Source organism: Saccopteryx bilineata, chromosome 4 (genome assembly GCF_036850765.1).
Source record: "Saccopteryx bilineata isolate mSacBil1 chromosome 4, mSacBil1_pri_phased_curated, whole genome shotgun sequence".
NCBI classification, from domain to species: Eukaryota; Metazoa; Chordata; class Mammalia; order Chiroptera; family Emballonuridae; genus Saccopteryx; species Saccopteryx bilineata.
In genome coordinates this window covers 62,561,473-62,574,104 of record NC_089493.1, presented here as the reverse complement: position 1 = coordinate 62,574,104, position 12,632 = coordinate 62,561,473, and the positions used below count along the sequence as shown (strand labels likewise).

Sequence of the window (12,632 nt, the reverse complement as noted above, 5' to 3'; positions counted from 1 at the left end):
ATCTGGAGCAGTGCTCTTAACTGGGGGACATTTGGTGATAGCTGGAGACATTTTTGGGTGTCACAGTAGGGGAGATGATGATGACATCTAGCGGGTCAAAGTTGGGGACACAGGTAAACATCTTACAGAGCACAGGACAGCCCCCACAGCAATGCATTATTTGGCGCCAAATGTCAGTAGTATTGAGGTGGAAAAATCCTGGTGTAGATGTTAAAGAGCTTAACAGCTTTCCAAAGATAAAGTCTGAATTGTGGGAGAAGGCGGGCATGGTCGGCTCCGGGCTGCGTGGAGCTGGCTGGCTGGCAGCAGCCAGTTTTCTCTCTGCTCTGGGCAAGTGGACTCCGCAGGGTGCAGTCCTCAGAGATGGTTTTAAAAGGAGCAGGAGGAAGTCATTTTCTTGAAATTAAGTAGCTATCTCTATTCAATATCAACAGATTCTTAGAAAATTAGCTTTTCCCATTTGAAGGTTGATTGAAGTACATGCTTAAAAAAACAGTCTGCAGAATAGTTCTAAATTGATTTTGCACAGTGACCTCCATGTGATCCAGGTGTGTCCTTCCTTCTACCTGCTTTCAGGATTTAAAAAGCCAACCCCAAGCATCCTTCTGGCAAGTTTCTGTAATAGATTCACTCAGGTCCCCTTTAATCAGCAGTCTCTGACTTCTTTCTGGCTTTGGACAGAGACCTTGTTTTGTATATATTGTAGTAAAAGCCTTTTGTCCTGAGTGTGATGAGTGAGTGTCCTTGCTTTGGATTTCCTGCTCTAATGCTCTCCCTTTCCCCCTCCCCCTTCCCCCTTCCCCCTTTCTCCCTACTCCTATTCTCCTCCCCCTTTCCCTCTCTCCCTCCTTCACTCTCTCCCTTTCCCCACCCCTTTTCCCCTCCCCTCCTTCTCTCTCCTCTCCCCTCCCCCTCTCCTTCCTTCCTTCCTTCCTTCCTTCCTTCCTTCCTTCCTTCCTTCCTTCCTTCCTGTTTCCCTCCCTCCCTCCTTCCCTTCCTTCTTTTTTTCCACCATCCATCCACCCATCCACCCAACATACATCCACCCACCCATACATCCACCCATCCACCCACACATACATCCACCCATCTCTACATACATACATACATACATCTATCCATTCATTCATCTATCCACCCACCCACCCAACAATCCACTCATCACCCACTTACCCATCCATCATCCATTGAGATCTTTGTAACAAACTCATGTTCAGTTAATTTTGTGTGGATGGCAATTTCACTGTGCTACTATTTAAGCCTTATGGTGGCTACCACATAGCTGCCACGATGTGGGGTCTACATTTGTGAGCTAGTTGGAGATAGAGAGGAGAAACATTTGTATTCTACAGGGACAAAAATCCTCACCTTCATGTCATGCGCACATGGAGCACTGGGGGGAGGGGGGGCCACCTGTTTCAGGATCTCAGCCTTCATTGTCCTTTGGTCAAACTAGAAAGTTTCACACAAAAATGGAAGTAGTTCACTAATTATGCCTCCAGGCTCAGGAGAGAAAACAGACGGCCTAAAGCCCTGAAGATGTTAATGGACCCTGCCCACATCCACCTCTGGATCCTGGCCTTGGAAGTTATCCCTCACGTTACTTTTCTTCCAGCCTATTTTCCGGGGTTGTTGAGATGGTGAGAGTGCTTCTGTGCAGTGTGTGGCCGTCCTAACACAATCCAACAGGAATTTTAAAAGGGCCCAGCCATCTCACCATAGTTAATCTGCGTTATCTGGTCTTGAAAGTAGCGCTGTGAAAAATGCATCATCACCCTGAAATCCTTTGTTTTCTCTAAAATTTGGAAGCAGATAATCAGCTCCTTTAGTTCCTCTGTCTGCAATGGAAGGAGGGCTTCACCCTGAGAGGATAAGGAAAGAATCGCTGGGTTTTGTTTTTTTCACATATGCATTTTTTTTTGATTTTTTTTTTTTTTTTTGCATATTTCTGAAGCTGGAAACAAGGAGAGACAGTCAGACAGACTCCCGCATGCGCCCGACCGGGATCCACCCGGCACGCCCACCATGGGGCGACGCTCTGCCCACCAGGGGGCGATGCTCTGCCCATCCTGGGCATCGCCATGTTGCGACCAGAGCCACTCTAGCGCCTGAGGCAGAGGCCACAGAGCCATCCCCAGCGCCCGGGCCATCTTTGCTCCAATGGAGCCTTGGCTGCGGGAGGGGAAGAGAGAGACAGAGAGGAAGGCGCGGCGGAGGGGTGGAGAAGCAAATGGGCGCTTCTCCTGTGTGCCCTGGCCGGGAATCGAACCCGGGTCCTCCGCACGCTAGGCCGACGCTCTACCGCTGAGCCAACCGGCCAGGGCCTTTTTCACATATGCATTTTACATTTCAAAATCTTTTTGCCTTTAAGCAACCTGTTGCATCTTCATGTATGATATATTTCTTTATAATAGCTGAAGATCATGTGAACTTAGGTCTGATGTTATGAATCAGTCAGAACATGACAGAGGGTCCTAACGATGTTGTGTTTGGTTTGCTCGACCCCCCCCCCCAACTGGTTTAGGGCTGTGCTGCCGTGCAGATCTGCATGAACTTCATTCAAGCCAGAGGCATCTATGATTCATTTGAGAAGTGGCATCTGCAGATGGGGAAGTGAAGAAACCTTTTCTGGAGATGCCATAGGGAGGAATAGGATTTATCTTCTGCATACCATCATCTCCCCTCATTAGGCTTGTGTGTACTGAGACAGCAGAAGGAGAGAGCCCCTCATGCTCCCACTCTTGCAGCCCATGGATATGGTATGGCAAGGGCTCTGAAAGGACCAGCTTCCTCCTGATCAGCCTCTCATTCCTTAAACCTTTAGGCTCACCTGCCACTTGGTTAATGTTAATATGGACGAAGCATGGTGTAGGGCTGGGTGCCGTGGTCATGCAGGTTCTGATTGGATTTGGGCAGATGGCAAAGGAACTGGAGAATGGGACCATTCTATTTATTAGAGCAGGGGTCCCCAAACTACGGCCCGCAGGCCGCATGCAGCCCCCTGAGGCCATTTATCCAGCCCCCACCGCACTTCCGGAAGGGGGCACCTCTTTCATTGGTGGTCAGTGAGAGGAGCATAGTTCCCATTGAAATACTGGTCAGTTTGTTGATTTAAATTTACTTGTTCTTTATTTTAAATATTGTATTTGTTCTCATTTTGTATTTTTACTTTAAAATAAGATATGTGCAGTGTGCATAGGGATTTGTTCATAGTTTTTTTTATAGTCTGACCCTCCAATGGTCTGGGGGACAGTGAACTGGCCCCCTGTGTAAAAAGTTTGGGGACCCCTGTATTAGAGTCTCATAAAGGTGGGTAAGCAAGCAGGCAGGGAAAACTGCTTCCTCCTTTCTCTGAGGACTCATAAGCAAAAGGGAGGGGGGAGCCCCTTCTACAAACAATAGCAAAAAATGGCCCCTCCCAATGGCAGCAGGCAATCCACAATCTACAATCTGTCGCCCTGAAGGCAAGCACCTGCAGCCTTACTAGATAGACTATACACATGTGGTGCTGCCCCATGCGAATGCACCAATCAGGCAAAGTGCAAGCGAGCAAGCCTAACACACTTGTTTGCCCAACACAGCACCTTACTCAGTCATGTAGTAAAAGGCTTTGCATCCATTGATGGACGATGGGCCCTAAACTCCAGGACACTCACTTACATAGTCACTGACTTTGTGTTTTTGACTTTCCAAGTTCATAAATTTTCCCCAAGCTTTAATCCCAGTATTAGCAATGGGTTTGTGTAAGACCCGTGCCCATCGTCATCACGGCCATGCAGGTTCCCATTGGATTCGAGCAGATGGTAAAGGAACTGTGGAGCCAGAGGGTGGTGGGCCATTCTGTTTATTAAAGTCTCGTAATGGCAGACGAGCAAACAGGCAGGGCAAACTGCTTCCCTTTCTATCAGGGCTCCCAGGCCCCAACTTGGTCTCCCGTTCCACACCCAGACTAGTTGTCCAGACTTACCCTCTGGACTTCGAGGCCTCCACAAGCCTCAGCAAGGCTTTCTCTCTCTCTCTCTCTCTCTCTCTCTCTCTCTCTGCACTCTTTTGTAAAACAGGCTAGGGAAAAAACCCCTTCTCCATCAAACAATAGCAACAGTGGCCCCTCCCAAGCAGGAAGGCAATCCTCAGTTTGCAATCTGCCGCCCTGAGGGCAAGCTCTGTTAGCCTTTCGTAGACTGTGCACACGTGGTGCTGCCCCAATACAATCGAGCAAACATAAAAAAGCCTGTGTTTACCAAACAGCTTGTGGTGCTGGGCTTGGAACTACAGTCAATTAGTAACGAAGCATTTTACCCCTAATTCCTAAATGCAAAGTTGCCAGCTTTGCTGCTTGTCACATGAATGCAGGACACCTTTTCTCAGCAGTGATGTATTGGAACATATACAACATTTCTAAATTTTAGTGTACAGTATTAGAATTACCTGAGTAATATGCAGGTGCAAGTTTGTGGGCCCCATGCTGAGAAAGAATTGTGGATTGGATTCCATAAGGAAGGGCTAGAATCTGCATTTTAAGTAAGGAGTATTCCACTTGCTTGGTGATTCTGATATTAGGAATCTTTAGACTGCCTTTGGGGATGGATATTAATTTTCAAACAATGAGTTTTTATCGTATGCCTAACAGTGAGTCTGGGCTTAGACATAGTTGATCAGCTAAAAGGCCAAGAAGGGACTGGCCCATGGGACACACCCAGATAGATAATCTGTGCCTTGCCTTCTTACCTGTCTTACTGCCCTGCAAGAGAAGCAGGCGTAAGAGAACTATTTTAAAAATAATGTAGCCAAAACTATTAGGAAAATGTGTGTGTGTTGAGGGGGTGGGGTGGGGTGCTGGCTGGGCCCCAGGCCCAGAATGGCTGAGCCTTGGTCTGCAGCAGGGGCAGGGGTCAGAGCTCGAGGCCAGCCCTGCGGGAACCAAGGGTCAGGCCAAATGCGCACACCCCGTGGAGGCTGAATGGAACCGGGGCATCTTGTCTGCTGTCCTGGAGCCGCTGGGATTGGGTCCGGGAGAAGGAAAAAGAGAGGCTGGTATGCCCTGTAGGGCCAGGGCTTGAGTTGTGTCATGAAGGTTCTGTGGGAAGCTGTTGATCCCCCTCTGTTTTTATACTTTTGTTTTTCAAGAATTTACATTTTGAGACACACGTTTCTGAGAGTTTTCTCCCACAGAAAACTGGGTGCTCCCCTTTGCCCCCCACACCACTAAATCAACCGCAGACAAATCCCAGGCAGTGACCCTGCCTCCCGTATGTGCCCAGCTGGGCTGTGGTGGGAAGTACTCCTGCTACAGCTAGTGCTCGACTTACGGCCACGATCGGTTCCGGTTGTAACACGATTTGGTCGTAAGTTGAGTAGGCTATATGTACAGTACTGTGAAATGATGTTATAAAAATCTTTACATCATATTTTATCATAATTTTCTTCCATTATTGTTATATATCAGAATTTTCTTTGTTCATTTTATGCCATTTGTATCATCTCCACACTATTTTGTTTCTTATTTTTACATTCGTCAGGTTTAAGTAAAACACTGCCTTACCAGTACAACTGGTTTAATATTTGCAAAGACAATTTCCTCTTGGTAGACATCTTGGGAGGGGTTTGATGAAAAAATATCCAAGACACAAAACACAAATTGCTGTACCGAGTCTGGGATAACAGTTTACATGGTGCACGCGGAGATGGTAGTGCTGCGGGAAGCTGGTCTGCACTGTCGTACGCCCAGCTGGGCAACGCTTGCGCTGCCAGACATGGAGCAGTCGTGGCGAGCGATTGTGGTCGTTAAGTCGAATAGTTGTAAGTTGCATAGGTCGTAAGTTGATCAGTATTTGTAATTGTGCCACAAGAATGTCTGATTACTTTTCTTTAGCACCTTTCCCCCCACCCACCTTGGTTGATTTTGGTTCCCCGTAGCAAATATCACCGGAAGCCTGGCTGCTGGGTTGGCTGTTTTATTGCATGGCACCCCATCAGAGCCAGAGGGGTAAGAAAGGCTCCCATAGATGGCTTTTTGGTTCCAGGTCAGGTGGTGGCCCACAGAGCTGTTCCCATGCTCCGCAAACCAGCAGTGCCTGGTGATTTGGGAGTGTTTTCAAGCAGCTTGTATGTAAACTGTTAAGTACTATAAACATATAAACCATTGTCAATACCCAGCCTCCACAGGGACACAGACTGGGTAGGTTCTAAGCAGCACCTGTACCAACCCATACTCAGCCCTCAGCACCAAACACTGTCCGGATGACCCAGCCCACGTTTGGGCCCTGCTGCCCATTCCGAGCTGGGCCTCTTCTTGACATTGTCACACCAGTGGGTCTCAGCACTCAGCCATGTAAAGAAGCCACTATAACCTTCCTAAGATATTTTAGGATTTTGTTTAGAATTGCATGTTTTTTATAAAAAGGGCTTCAATCTATAGAAGGTTGTGAGAGGAGACTCCAGGGAAACCCAGGGAAAATGTCATGCCCAAGGTGTTTTTTTTTTGTTGTTGTTTTTTTACAGAGACAGAGAGAGATTCACAGAGAGGGATAGACAGGGACAGAGAGATGAGTAGCATCAATCTTTAGTGTTTTTGTTGTGCGTTGCAACACCTTAGTTGTTCATTGATTGCTTTCTCATATGTGCCTTGACCACAGGCCTTCAGCAGACCGAGTAACCCCTTGCTGGAGCCAGTGACCTTGGGTCCAAGCTGGTGAGCTTTTGCTCAAACCAGATGAGCCTGCACTCAAGCTGGTGACCTCAGGGTCTCGAACCTGGGTCTTCCGCATCCCAGTCCGACGCTCTATCCACTGCGCCACCACCTGGTCAGACAAGGTGGTTTTATTTTATAGTGACTACTAGTATTAGCTGTTGATTCACTAATCCCTCATATGTAATTATTTTTCTGACTGGTGTATCTTCCATTTACCACTTTCTAGTTATCAAGTTCATCAGTCTATAGATTGCCAAGTTCTTTTTCTTCTGTGTATGAGTCCAAACCATGTATTCTGTTGATTACAATTCCCTTGTATCCATGTGGACTCTTGGCCTATGGGCAGTGTTCTCTGTCCTGATAGATTCATTTTTAGGTGTTTTAACGGTAATGATCATCTGCAGAACTGAGCAAATTAAAGAATATTAGGTGCCATGCTGTGTGGCACAGGATATAAACTGCCACGTAGGTTTAGGTTGGTCTCATGTATAACTCTGCCTCCGTTTTCAAGCATGAATAATCAGGTTTTCGGACCCTACCCTGAATTGCCACTTGGGCTGTTTTTCACCCTTCATGTATATTTTTGGCTAAGTCACCTTGGTCTCTGAATTTCAGAAGCAGGAACATCCTTGTGTCCTGTGATGGCTCTGTATCACTGACATAGAAGGTTTGAGTGCTTTGTGGCTTGGTCGTGAAGCTCCTGCTGGGCCTGTTCTCACAGCTGACCTGGTAGGTAGATGACAACACTGTCCTTACCCTGCCATCTGCAGAGAAGTCTGAGTCGGGCCACCCAGGAGCAGAAGCAGTTGTCAGAGAAGCTAAGAGATGAGACGGAGCAGAAGGAGCAGTTAAGGAGACTGAAGAACGAAATGGAGAATGAGCGGTGGCACCTTGACAAGACCATCGAGAAACTGCAGAAGGAGGTGAGGGAGCAGGAGGAGGTGAGGGAGCGGGAGGAGGTGAGGGAGCGGGAGGAGGTGAGGGAGGGAGGAGGTGAGGGAGAGGGAGGAGGTGAAAGAGCGGGAGGAGGTGAGGGAGGGAGGAGGTGAGGGAGCGGGTGGAGGTGAGGGAGGGAGGAGGTGAGGGAGCGGGAGGAGGTGAGGGAGCGGGAGGAGGTGAGGGAGAGGGAGGAGGTGAGGGAGCGGGAGGAGGTGAGAGAGAGGGAGGAGGTGAGGGAGCGGGAGGAGGTGAGGGAGGGAGGAGGTGAGGGAGCGGAAGGAGGTGAGGGAGAGGGAGGAGGTGAGGGAGCGGGAGGAGGTGAGGGAGAGGGAGGAGGTGAGGGAGCGGGAGGAGGTGAGGGAGCGGGAGGAGGTGAGGGAGGGAGGAGGTGAGGGAGCGGGAGGAGGTGAGGGAGCGGGAGGAGGTGAGGGAGCGGGAGGAGGTGAGGGAGGGAGGAGGTGAGGGAGCGGGAGGAGGTGAGGGAGGGAGGAGGTGAGGGAGCGGGAGGAGGTGAGGGAGAGGGAGGAGGTGAGGGAGCGGGAGGAGGTGAGGGAGGGAGGAGGTGAGAGAGCGGGAGGAGGTGAGGGAGGGAGGAGGTGAGGGAGTGGGAGTGGCAGGGGAGCATGTGGAGGAGAGGGTGTGGGGCAAAGGCCTGGCTTGGGACCCAGCCTGCCCTGAGGGCCTGATGTTCCTAAGGGAACCTGTAGGGATGTGTAAGCACAGATGTGTCAGGGATCTCACTCAGATCCCCTGCAACAGCTCTTTGAACTTTTTGAGAATCCCAGATACAGAGAAACGGGTCTAGAATATGCCAATACCCTCCGGATTCCAGGCCTAGCTCCTGCTTCCCAGTTTGAGGTGATTGGACGGCCCATGACTAGGCACTTTGCAGTCTTTGGGGGAGGCTGTCAGAGAAAGGAGAGGAGGTATGATCTGTGTTTAGAGGGGACCCGAGCCTACCTTCCTGGCCCCAGGTGGAACATCTCAGGATGGGCTGTGTCACCTCTTCCAGATGGCCGACATCGTCGAGGTGTCCCGCACGTCAACACTGGAGCTGCAGAACCAGCTGGATGAGTACAAGGAGAAAAATCGCCGGGAGCTGGCCGAAATGCAAAGGCAGCTGAAGGAGAAGACCCTAGAGGCAGAGAAGTTCCGTCTGACTGCCGCGAAGATGCAGGAGGAGGTAACGCCTGGCCAGAGCTGGTCCTGGTCCTCCCTCTTCTGAGCTTCCTTACTGCCTGGGAGACTCCCCTAGGGGAGACTCGGGGAGACTCTCCAGACAGTGTTTGTGCTTGATTCCTCAGTCTTAACCCTCTGGGTAGTTACACGGGGCAAATGGCGTTCTAAGACACGGCGGTCCCAGAGTCTCTGAGGTGAAATTGCTAAAACTGTAATTTGACAGTTTTCTTGATTAATCCAAGATTTTCTGCCTAAAAAGTTTAGCTGCCATTTATGGGACACCAATGGTGTGCTCAGCTGTATACAAATGATTTATATGTATTAATGTTTTAATTTAATCCTAGGACAGGGATTATAACCATGGTTTTCTTTTTATTTTCCCATTCGTTTAGAAAAGATAGACTTTTATTGGAGTGGGACTGGTAGACAAGAGTTTCAGAACAATAATAGAGACAAAAAGAGATCTTCAGGAATATATGTGTATGGAAATTATTAAAACATATTCTTGTTTATATATTGGAGAATAATAGAGCAAAGTAACCCAAATGTTAGTTCCCTCAGTCTTGATTTCTAAAGAAATGAGAAAAATAAAGAGAATGGTTTTAATTAATTTAATGAAAAGCTGAAGACTCTAATATGCAGATACAGTGATACTGACTTCTAGCTCTGTTTCTTGCCATCTGGGTGACCTTGGGCAGATTACCCCAATTTTCTGAGCGTCTGTCCCTACCTCTTTAAAAATATACAAAATAATAATGATTTAATAAAATTAAATTACATGTGGGACTATGTAACAGAGGGTCTGTGTAGCCTGGATACAAATTTTGTTATTTTTTATTCTAAGTCTTACTTTTTTTTTTTTTCATAAGCAGTGCCAAGAGCACTAAGAGTTCACTGGACAACACGTTTCTCTTTAAAAAACAAACAGTATCTTTGATGTTCAAAGAAAAGTCGCCCATGAGTCAGTGTTGAAAGTGTGTGGAAGAACAATGGCTGTTTATTACAGACTTCTTGCACAGTTCTGAAAGGATCCTGATAACAGATCCGCTCTGGCGCAGGGTCATGTGAAGACTGAAATTAGCTTATTGACATCACAGTTCTTTTTGGCATTAAAAAAAAATCATTTTCATTTCTACAGCAAGTGGGCAGGGGGATTCGGGTATTTGCCAGGCTACCAAGAAACACCAGGCATGCACTTTTGATCTTAGAAAATTACGGTGTCTGGGTGAGCCCTGCAAACAGCTTCCGTGGCTTTTTCTGTGATAGTGGTTCTGCTGGGGTGTTCAGATGAGAAGGAACCTTAGGGAGCTAGTTAGATAAGGAGACCGAGGTCCACAGAGATGACGAAAGGCCAGATGGAGACCGGTGTTGTCTAGAAAAGAGCACTAATTCAGAAAAGGATTCTTTAGAATGAAAACAAAGATAGCCTTTCTTAGATTTTCTCGGGGGCAAAGCCCTGTGAGAGTTTCCATCTGAGTGGCAGAAGCGGACACCTCATCATTCTAAAAGGGAATGACAGATACCCTCCTGAATCAAACTGCGGAAGGCATGGAGTTGGTTAAGACAAAAGTCTTTTACCACCTCAGGATCACGCTGGATCATTGAAAGGCTCAAGCTCAACGGTGGTCACCGCTCCCCATCCTAAGTGAAAAACAAAACCGAACCGCAAAACAATAGGTCCATCCTAAGTGCTGTCATACTTGCCAGCTTTGCTTTGAGGGAAACAGACATTTTACCTATTTTGCCTTTGGTGTGGAGCTAGGAAAGTTCCGATGTAGATGATCCTTAAAGAATTAAGACTTAGAATTTATGGTGGTTCAGTTTATCGTCTAAATCTCACTTAGCGAAGGGCAGTTTTAACTATGTAAAGGCAGCACAAGAAGGTTCAAAAGGTATTTGCTTACTTGTGATTCCAGACACTGTACAGTTATGCTTGTAGGAATAATACTTACCAGGTACTGTTAGTCTGCCCGAGCCCTGGAGAGATGTTCCAAGGACAGCCTGTGAGTGGTATGGTCAGAACGTGCGAGGAAGTGGGCTGAGGGGCTGCCTGGGTTCGGGAAGGACACCAACAAGGAGACACAGGCTCTACAGTCACCTATCGTCTTTCTGACTCTCAAACCCATGTTCTTTTCTGGTATTCCTTCATTAGATTTGCATACCAGCTCTATAAAGTAGATTTTAAAAATTATCCCAATATTGCAAATTAGGAAACTGAGGCGCAGAGACATTATATTTTTAACTTTCTTTAAGAGAGATTTGTAGCCTGACCAGGTGGTGGCGCAATGGATAGACGGTCAGACTGGGATGCAGAGGACCCAGGTTTGAGACCCTGAGGTCGCCAGCTTAAGCACAGGCTCATCTGGTTTGAGCAAAGGCTCAACAGCTTGAGCCCAAGGTCGCTGGCTCAAGCAAGGGGTCACTCCATCTGCCGTAGCCCCCAGGTCAAGGCACATATGAGAAAGCAATCAATGAGAAACAAAGGAGACTAAGGAGCTGCATCGGAAGAATTGATGCTTCTCATCTCTCTCCCTTCCTGTCTGTCTGTCCCTATCTGTCCCTCTCTCTGTCTCTCTCTGTTCCTGACACACACACACACACACACACACACACACACACACACACACACACACAAAAGAGAGAGAGAGATTTGTAATGTTCTACGGTAAAGTGTACCGTCCTTTGCCAAAGACTGTCTAGCATCCTTTTCTCATGGGGTGATGTTCACTTTGTGCTTTTACTCAGCTTCATTCCATGGTCATCTCTTCCCTCGGCCCCACCAGACCCTGGTGTTCATCAGGAGAGGTCTTCTTCACGGCTGTGCTATCTCTATAGAAATGTCAAGTGATCCCATCAGCCACCAAGAGAGGAACACAGTTCTGAAAGTATTCCCACTGGTCTTCCGAAAGTAACCTATCTAGGTTCCCCGCTGCCACCCAGGACCATCTTTGGGGCTTTCCCTACCTTTCTGTGAAAATCACTCCCAAAAGAAGCTATTCTTTCATGGAGTTTTAATTATTATTATTATTATTATTATTATTGGTTGTGTTTTCAACCATCTCCAGGTGGGTAGGAAGTTGAGAACAAAATAGCCTTGGGCTTCACTGAATCTGTCAACACAGATATTTCAGGAATACCTAGTGTGTGCAGTGGTGGGTCGTCCCTTTGGGGAGATTCTAGAGTATTTGGAAAACTGGACCATCCCTTGTGAATCAAGCTCTTTTGTCTTTTGCAGCCTTCAAAACTGTTAGTTTAGTGCCACCTTGTGGATGATAAGAGCACTGTCAGTTACGACCACTGATGACGTGATTTTTCTCCTAGTTTTCACCTAAAGGGCAGGTTTATATTTTATTAGATTTCGTGCTTGCAGGTTGCTTTGGGGTAATTAATTTAGTTATTATTTCCCCCTAACTTTAAACTTCTGTTGAGATGATGCTGATCCAGGTGGGCAATCAGTTATACTCTGGGAAGCACTTACCTAGTTCAGTGGCTTCCAGTGTTTCTGATCATGACCTAAAGTAAGAAATACCTCTTGCCCTACAACCCAGTGATAAAGACACCCCTGCTGAATATTTAGTACAGACGTTTCACAAAACATTATTTCCTTGTACTCTACTCTGAATATTTTTTTTCCTGTTGTATTTAATTTAAAAACACTGGTCAACATCTACTATATTGTATTTATAATACGGGTTGTTCCCTGTAGCTGGAAACCCCTCTCTTTTTACAGAAGGGGGCACGGAGGCCCCAAGGGCAGTGGCACTTGCTCAGGTCCTCTGCTGTCCAGTAGTGGGGTCCAGCTGACCCTCCTCGGGCTCTGCTT

General features: G+C 47.4%; 1 protein-coding gene across 5 annotated transcripts in view; it reads left to right on the top strand.

The window, feature by feature from the left end:
* CGNL1 (cingulin like 1) overlaps positions 1-12,632 on the top strand; it is a 182,321-nt gene that overhangs the window by 151,670 nt on the left and 18,019 nt on the right. For all 5 annotated transcript variants that reach the window (XM_066276112.1, XM_066276114.1, XM_066276109.1 and 2 more), the window contains 2 exons: positions 7,462-7,614; positions 8,643-8,813. In XM_066276112.1, the coding sequence (XP_066132209.1) occupies positions 7,462-7,614; positions 8,643-8,813 (324 nt within the window). The remainder of the gene's footprint in view (positions 1-7,461; positions 7,615-8,642; positions 8,814-12,632) is intronic.